The sequence below is a fragment of the Trichoderma reesei genome (assembly GCF_000167675.1).
Source record: "Trichoderma reesei QM6a unplaced genomic scaffold TRIREscaffold_38, whole genome shotgun sequence".
NCBI lineage: Eukaryota > Fungi > Ascomycota > Sordariomycetes > Hypocreales > Hypocreaceae > Trichoderma > Trichoderma reesei.
This window is the reverse complement of record NW_006711185.1, coordinates 13,494-22,504: the sequence shown is the minus strand read 5'-3', so window position 1 is coordinate 22,504 and position 9,011 is coordinate 13,494. Positions and strand designations below refer to the sequence as shown.

The following is a 9,011-nucleotide window of genomic DNA, read 5'->3' as shown; positions in this document are numbered from 1 at the left end:
ATAAATATATAAAAAATTATATTTTAAAAAATAATTTAAAGAAATTTTATAAGTTTAATTAATAATATATAATTAATAATAAATTTAAATTTAGCTAAATAATAAGCTTTATAATAAAAGTCTTTAATTATTATTTTATTTACTTAAATTTTTAATTATTAATAAGCTTTTAAAACTTATTTTTTATTAATATAGCCTAGTTTTTTATATATAAGATTATATTTTATATTTATAATTAATAATTTAATAAAAAGTATTATAAAATTATAATATTTATTAATTAATAATATTATTATTTTTAAAATTATAATATTATACTTTTAATTAACTTTTATAATTATAATTACTTTATTTTTCTATTATATAAGTAATTATTTTATAAAGTTATATTAAATATTTTTTTATTTAAGGACTTTAAAGCTTATTATATTAATAATACTTTAAAAAGTATAAGTAATATTCTTAAATTTAATTATTTTATTATTTAATAATAAGATAATTATAATACTTATTTTTTTAATTTTTAATATACTTTTATTAAATATAGCTATTATATTAGCTTTATTTAGTATTTAAATAAAAATTAATTACTTTAAGTTATTAAAATAGTAATATATAAAGGCTGTGGAAATTATAAGAATAGGCTAATTACTATATAGCTAGGCTGCGCTGCTGGACTAGTTACTAGATAGAAGCACTATATTAGGTATAGGTTTAAAGAAGAGAAAAAGCATGCTTTATTCCTTTAGGCTACTAGGCCTATATATATAGGGAATTCCTAGTAAAATCCCTAGTCTTCCTAGCTAAATAATAGAGGGGGAATTCCTATAGAAATCTTAGGGAAATGCCTAGGAAGTGCTATAGAAATCCCTAGTGGATTTCCTTAGGTATTCCCCTTAATTTCCCTATGCTACCTAGGCTATATATAATAAATAGTATAAGTTATAATTTAAGTTAATAATAATATTTTTTTAATTAATATTATATTTAATTATAATAAAGTTATAATTTTAAGTATTATTTTATATAATTTTAATAATATTATTTTTATTATTTTTAAAAAAATTAAGCTTAATAAGGATATTTAAAGTAATTATTATATTAATAAATAATTATTTTACTTTTATAATATTTAAGTTATTTTTAAATAGTCTTTTTTTTATTATAAGCTTAAGTTTATCTCTTTTTTTATTACTTAATTTTTATTTTTATAAATAAAATTCTTATTATAAGTTTAAATAAAATTAAAAATAATAATCCTTTAAGTAAAGTTTAAAATAAAGTCTTTAATAAGTATTAAATATATAAAGCTTTTTATTTACTAAAATAATATAATTATAATTTTAGCTTTTTAATTTTTATTATTATTTAAACTTTGCCTTATTTTTACCTTTTTTTTATTATTAATTATTTAATAAAAAAAAAAAGTAGGCTAACTTAAAAATATTAAATTTTTTTTTTAAATTTTTACTTTGTTGGCTTATAAATATAAAAACTTAATAAGTTTATCTTTCTTAACCTTCTTACCTTAATAAAAATTTATAATTTAATACTTATACTAAGTCTTATTAATATATTTAAGGCTTATAAATGCTATAATTATAAACTAAGCCTTTAATACTTTAAAATATTAATAAGTAATATAAGTTTAAACTTTTATTAATATATTAATATATACTTTTAAAGACTTAAATTAGCTATATTTTAAATAATTAAACTTTTAAATAATAATAAAGACTTCTTTTACTAAAGCTTTTAAAATAATAGTTTTTATTATTTTAAAAAGCTTTTTTATTATTAAATTATTATTATTAAAGCCTTTATAATTAAGCTTTATATAAATTTTTATTAATAAGTTATTTAAAATAAATCCTATAGCTAGTATATTATTTTCTTTTTAAGTATTCTTTTTAGCTTAAGTAGCTTTTTTAGCTATAATATTTATCCTTTTAATAATACTTTAAAGGCCTATTAAGTATATATTAATTTTAAATATTTATTTTTAAGTATTCTAGTTATTAAGGCCTTTTAATAATATTATTAAAAAAAAGAAGTTAGCTTATAAAGCCTTAAAGGTATTATTTTTTATAAATATTAGCTATATTATTTTAAGCTATATTATTTATAAATTTAAGTTAGGATTATTATAATTAAAGTCCTTATTTTTAGTAATAAATTTAAAATTATTTTAGCTTAAAAGGTTAAGTAATAATTATTTTATTAATATATAGGTAAAATAAAGTTTTTAAGTCTTTATAAATAAAAAAGAAAAAGAAGGTTAATCTCTTAAATTAAAAAAAAAGGTAATTTATATTAAATTAAAGGTATAACCTATATTAAGTTAAAGGTATAATAATAATAGTATTATTTATTACTAACTTAAAGGTTTAGATATATCTTTTTTATAATTTTTAAAAAAGTATAAGGCTTATAACTTAATAAAGGGCAACTATAAACTCTCTTTTTTTATAAAAGACTAGCTAAAAAGAAAGAGAAGGAAAATAAATAAATAGCTATAAATATATTACAGGCCTAAGGCCTGTGGTATTATAGAGTGGTCCTGAGTTATTAAGGTGGGGACCACTTAACAGTAGCAACGCAACTGAATGCAGCGTGTTAGCCTGGTGTTTTCCTTCGACAGCCTCCCCTCCCCCTGCAAGCGTGCCTGGGCACTGGATCTAAATCCTAAACAGGAAACGCCTGGAAAAGGCAAAGTGTTTGACCGTCTCCACGTGTTTGCGCTAAGAAACAGAGCTAAAACAAGAACACACAAAAAGTTTTGTCTGAAAAGTGGTGACAAAAAAGTGGTGAAGAAACGAGCAAAAAAAGAATCGAAAGGGCATCGTGAGACGTTTTGCTCCCGGCAGGGCTTGAACCTGCGACCTTCGCATTACCAATATTGGAGCTGTGGAAGCTCTAGTATTAGTACGAAGCTCTAACCAACTGAGCTACGGAAGCCCTCTTTGAGATGTTTGCAACTCTTCCTATTATTCTCTATATACCTAGTGTACTCTGAGAGCCCAACATCAACGGCTGTTCTGTCTATAGACGTCCTTTGATCTATCCGATACAAAAGCCATTGACTTGAGCTCATCTGGTTGTTGATCCCCAAATAAACGCCTCAAGCTTCTTATATGTCTCAGCGAGATCATCATTCATGATAACCATGTCGTAGTAGCCTAGTTGATCAAGCTCGCGCGTTGCCTGCTCAAGTCTCTTCTCTATGCTCTCTTCAGTCTCCGTGTTGCGTCCCCGGAGCCGCGTCTCCAGTGTATCAAACCTCGGCGGCTTGATGAAGATATAACGAGCGTCGACCGTCCCAGCCTGGCGCATTTGCTTGACCCCTTCGACGTCGACCTCCAGGATCACCACCAAGCCTGTTGCCATTTGGTCTTCGAGGTTCTGCTGGCTGGTGCCGTAGGAGTTGCCGCCGAAGAAGGTATATTCGACGAATGCGTCGTTCCAGACCATTGCTCCAAATCTGCCGTCCGGTACGAAGAAGTAGGAGACCCCTTCTACCTCGCCGACGCGAGGTTTACGCGTGGTGTGGGAGACTGTTCTTGTGAAGACGCCGGGATGTGCGTCTTGGAGCATTTGAATCAGGGTCCCCTTGCCGACGCCTGAAGGGCCCGAGATGACGATTGGTCGGACGTCTGCTGGTTCTATTTTGGAAGATGTTAGCTGAAGCCTTGAATAAGATATTTGAGATGGACCGTGACTTGCTGGAAGCCATTGTGAGACTCTGAATGGTCTTGTGCTTGGAGTTGTGTATCGTTTAGTTTAGATGCGCACTTTGCGAGTGTTTAATAATTTAAGTAAATGAATCGAAGAGTGCGCCGTAAACTGCTGGAAATTTGGAGGAAACAGGGGGATCCAGGCCAATTTATATTGGGCTGGATGCGAGCTACGGGATCAGCCACGCTCTTAAAGTTCAAGGCTGCTTGAGATGGGAGACGGGAAAACAGAGGCGATCTCGCCCTGAATTGGCTTCTCAGCCCCCCTCGGTGTGATTTCGGTCAACAAACAATGGACATCGACATGCCTAGCAATGGCGTCGTCGAGGAATCGGAGAACTTTGTCTGTCCCAAGGATCTGTTGGGAAATATAATCTCTCCTGGCGTGGTGGCTTGACGAGGACTTCAAACATATGTGACGAGCGCACGTCTGCATCAAGGATGAAGCAATCATCCGACTCTTGCCGGTTCATGCTCGTCTAATTACATGCTTCAGTGCCTGACATTACTGCTTGACCCATGGACATTGGGATCAAGCCTTTCCCTGGCGACAGAGGATAGCACTGACGAACCTTGGAGACTCGAGCTGCCCGGAGGCTTAATCTGTGTCTAGTAATTGGCACTCGCGGAAGGTTTCAGCTTAGCCGGATTCTGCTCCTCGCTTGGCCAGGCAATTCGCTCCCCTCGCTCCGTGGCTATCAGCACGCCATGCTGGAAGCGGTCGAGCGGTGGTGGTTGCACGACTCCGTCATGACCGTTGACGCATGCCTTGTTCATGTTGCTGTCTAGTTTTGAGAATACAGGAGACGGTCGGTGCTGTAACCTGGAAATCAGGGGAACCTCTGGGGGAGCTATGTGCCTCCAGAGTAGATGCCTAACAGTTGATAAGACGTTTGCTTGAGAGGCGCACCTCTTGAGGATTTGATAGACTAGACTAGGAACTTGGAGAGTACACTGCGTGAACAAAGAGACGTGAAACCCACTTACAAAGCCATGCCGGATCGAGTTATAGGCGACTGGAAGTTAGAGGGCGGAGCCTCATTCCTTCTTTGATGTGGCAATGTGCCTCCTGACAAAAGAAAATAAAGACGACCGTTGGAGACATCGAGGCATCCGCCCCAAGCAGCGTTGTGATCGAAAGCCGTGATAGACTTGTTTGAAAGGAACTGGCAGTATAAGTACGGTAACAGATTTACTACCCCAATTTATAAGTAGTTACCCGTTCTACTCTTCGGTTTGATGGCTGACAAAACTGCATCATGAGATGAGCCTCTGGCAGTGACAAGGGCCTTTTCTCATATAACGCTCTCGAACTAACTGTATATCAAGAACCAAATCTACTTCTCTAACTAGGTTTCTGAGTAGTTTATGACATTGGTTAAATCTCTTCATACTCATTTTGTTTTTAATTCCCACTGCCATCTTTATCTTTTGGCCTATATATGTGATTAGCAACCAGTTGCACTGTTCTCCAACAATCGGGACATGTCAGCTGCCATAGCAGCTTATAACACAGCCTTAAGTTCACTGGAGACTTCGATAGAAGGACCAGTAGAATTGCCTAGTTATATACGTACCAAAGGGTTGTGTACCTCAAGGACATTAAGTGGCCATTATGTCCATGCACATTTATAGGTACGGTACCTATATTAAAGTCAAAGAGTCGAGGTATATTATTGACATCCATTAATATACTACTAATAGACCGGCTTTTAGGGCCCTAGTACTCCACGTAGCTTACTTACTATCCATATTAGAGATTTGGAGGACTGAACAGGGGCCCCTGTACATGCATTAAGCCCCTCACCCCCTTTATAATAGCACACATCCCATGTTTAAGTAAAAACAGAAGCAACATCTTTTATATATAGTAAAACTAAAAAGAATAAAAATAAAAAGAAAAGTTAAAAATATATAACAGCCAGTGTTTACTAGTAGTCACCCACTTAACTATTAATCTGCTAGTTAGTAGCTTATTTATAAAAGAGTAGATAAGGAACCCCCTCTAGTTATTAAACCTTCTTAAAATTCTACTAATTTAGCCCTCTATTACTTAATAAGAAATAAAGTAAATGCTTTTTAAGGCTAACTTTATTTTTTATAAGGCTTTACTTCTCTTTTTTTAGCTGCTAATATACCCCCCCCTTTATATAACTACTAGCCTTTCCTTTAATTTTTAAATAAATAAGTATATATATTTTATTTAATTCTAGTACTTTTTAATAATTTATGCTTTATATATTTTTATTTATTATAAGCTATATTAACCTTTTATATATTATTTATTATAATTTACTTTTTTTTTTTAATTTACTTTTATATTTACTATTATAAGTTCTTATTTTAGTTATTATTATAGCTACTATTACTAATCTAGCTTTTTTAAACTATTATCCTAGTCCTTTTATAAGACCTTATCTTTTTAAATAACCTTACTAATAGGCTTTTAATAAAGAAGCTGCTTTAGCTTCCTTTATATAATACTAGGTAAGCCTACTTAATAAAGCTTTATATATAAACCTATATATATAAAAGCACTATAATAAAATTTAAAAGAATTAGAAATAGTATAACACTACTCCTTTTTACTTAAATCCTAGCTGCTTTTAAGCAGGTGCTAATTATTAAGATTATCTAGCTTTACTTTAAATCTAAATCTAGACCTTAATAGCCTTTAAATTAATCTTTATATTAATATAAAGCAAGTCTAATTAATTTTTTAAATATTTCTTAAAATATATATTAAAGGCTTAGTTATAAAATATTTATATTTAAGTTTAAAAAAGTATATAAAAGTATAAACTATTTAAAGCGCCTTAGTAGTTAAAGATATATAAACTCTTTTTATTAATAAAGCTAATAGTAAGGTATTAAAAGTAAAGTAAAGTAAGGATTTAGCTAAAGTATTAATTTAGTATTTTTTTTTTTATTTTAAAATATTAATTATAGTTATAGTCTAATATATAAAATTACTTAAGTAAGTATTTATTTTACACTCCTTTTTAATTACTTAAAATAATTAATAAAGCATTAATAGGTTATAATAAGCTTAATAGATTTTATATCTAGCTTATAAACTTAGTCTTTCCCTTAAGTAAAGTTTTAAGAAATTTAAAATAATAGTAAAAGATATAATCTTTTATTTTAATATAGTTTAAATAAGTACTAAATATATATCTTATAGGCTATATATATACCTTATATTTTACTATATTATACTTTTAAGTAATATTAGTAGCTAAAGGCTAAGCAGTTTTATTAATATCCTTTATAATAATATTAAGCTTACTTAGGTTAAAGATTTAAATATTTTAACTAAGACCTAGCTAGTAGTATTTATTACTATTTACTATATTAAGTAAAAGAAGGATTATATTTAAAGAGATTAACGCTTTAAGTAATATTACCTATAATGCCCTCCTTTAACTAAGTGTTAGTTAAGCTAATATCTTCTTACTTATATAAACTGCACTTTTTTATAATACTTATTTTATATAAACTGCTTTATTTTATTACTTTTCTTATAGCCTAGGCTATTATTAATAATACTTTTAAAGCTTAATATTATTTATATAAACAGGTCCTATAGCCTAAACCTTTTAAAAGTAGTATAAATTACATCTAGCTTAAATAAAGTAATAAAGTTTTTAAAAAGAAAAAAGTAATTATTTTAATATTTTATAATAAGTTTCTAAATATTTAAAACTATATATAGTTTATTATAAGGTCTTATAAAAGAAAATAATTATATATATTAAAAGTTAGCGCTAAAGGCTAGCTTAATAATAGGTTAATTTTAATAGTAATTTATTTATTTTTCTTATTACTAATACTCTTTTCTTTATAATAAGAAGCTTAACTTTAGCTATTTAAAACTATATACTTTTATATATAATAAAGGTCTTTAAAAGATTTTATTAGCTAGTCTAAATATAAAATAAGCTATTATAAATTACTTTTAGTAAACTTAAATAATAAAATAATGCCTTATAAAGTGTTATATTTTAAGTATTTTTATAATAAGACCTTTATGCCCCTTTTTATATTATTAAGTATAAATAGAATATATTTAAGAAATAGGAAGATATAAAAGCTTTAAGATAAAAGTTAATTACTATATATAGTAAATATAATTTAAAATTTAAAAAGGAAAGGAAGATTTAAAAGTAACTTTAATAAATTAATAACTGCTTAAAAAAACTTTTATTAATTTAAAAATACTAAACCTATTTTACTAAGGTTAATTAATTATAAGTATAAGAAAAACTAATAATATACTTATATAATCCTCTTACTACTAGCTTATAATAAGTCCTTTTTTAATAAAGTAATAGTAATATTAAGAAACTTTTCTTACTGCTTATAAACTAACTGCCTTTTATAATACTCCTTAATAAGCTTATAATATATTTAAGAGAATAGCTGCTAAAGGGTAATAAGGATATTACTGCTATTACTTAACTTTTATAACCTTAAGTATTTAAGTAGCTATAATGCCTTTTTAACTATAGTATATTTACTAATAGGTTTTTATTAATAAAATATATTTATAATATTTATAATTTTAAAATACCTTTTTTCTGCCTAGTCTATAAGCATTTTAAATTAGGTAAGTTTAAAATTAAGGCTAATTTATATACTTAAAGTAATTATATTAAGTAAACCTATAGTAAGATATATATACTAAATATTTAATCTTAAATAAAAAAACTAGTATACTGCCCCCTTTATAAAAATTTCTTTTTAATAAAAAGATTTATATAGCATATTAATAAAAAATATTTTAATAAATTTTCTTAATCTTTTCCTTATTTAAAGTGCTTTTAATAAGTATATATAAAGGCATATATAATTAAAGGTTAAAAATATTAAGTAAAATACTTAAGGAAAATGCATAAAGGAGGGGAAGTATTTAAAGTAATACTTTATTAAGAGGGGGGTATATATATAATTATAAAAATAAAAGGGGAGTGCTTAAGTAGTTTTAAGTAGTAGAAAATTATAAGAAAAAGGAAAAGGCTAATAAAAAAGTAAAAAAATAAAATTCTAGTAGATATTTTTATAAAAAAAAGGCAGTGCCTTTTTTATAGTTAACTAATAAAAGGCACTAATTAACTTAAAAATTAAGACTAAAAATTAAAGGGATTGCCTAATCCTTATATTAAAAAAGAGTTTTAAGTAAAGGGCTAGGATTAAGTATATTTTTAAAAATATAAGTATAGCTAGCTTTTTTAAGCTATAAACTAGAAAAAAAAAAAGAAAAAAAAAAGATTTATT

General features: G+C 27.6%; 2 protein-coding genes across 2 annotated transcripts; both read right to left on the bottom strand.

Moving 5' to 3' along the window:
- Positions 1-3,090: 3,090 nt before the first annotated feature.
- Positions 3,091-3,733, bottom strand: TRIREDRAFT_112371 (uncharacterized protein; the record flags this gene model as incomplete). The annotated part of the gene is made up of 2 exons (XM_006969674.1): positions 3,091-3,688; positions 3,720-3,733. 2 exons carry the CDS (start codon positions 3,731-3,733, stop codon positions 3,091-3,093), a joined length of 612 nt encoding a protein of 203 aa, XP_006969736.1.
- A 610-nt stretch (positions 3,734-4,343) lies between these two features.
- On the bottom strand, positions 4,344-5,486 carry TRIREDRAFT_112370 (uncharacterized protein; the record flags this gene model as incomplete). Its single annotated transcript, XM_006969673.1, has 5 exons — positions 4,344-4,668; positions 4,722-4,929; positions 5,151-5,170; positions 5,312-5,378; positions 5,480-5,486. 5 exons carry the CDS (start codon positions 5,484-5,486, stop codon positions 4,344-4,346), a joined length of 627 nt encoding a protein of 208 aa, XP_006969735.1.
- Between the last annotated feature and the right edge of the window lie 3,525 nt (positions 5,487-9,011).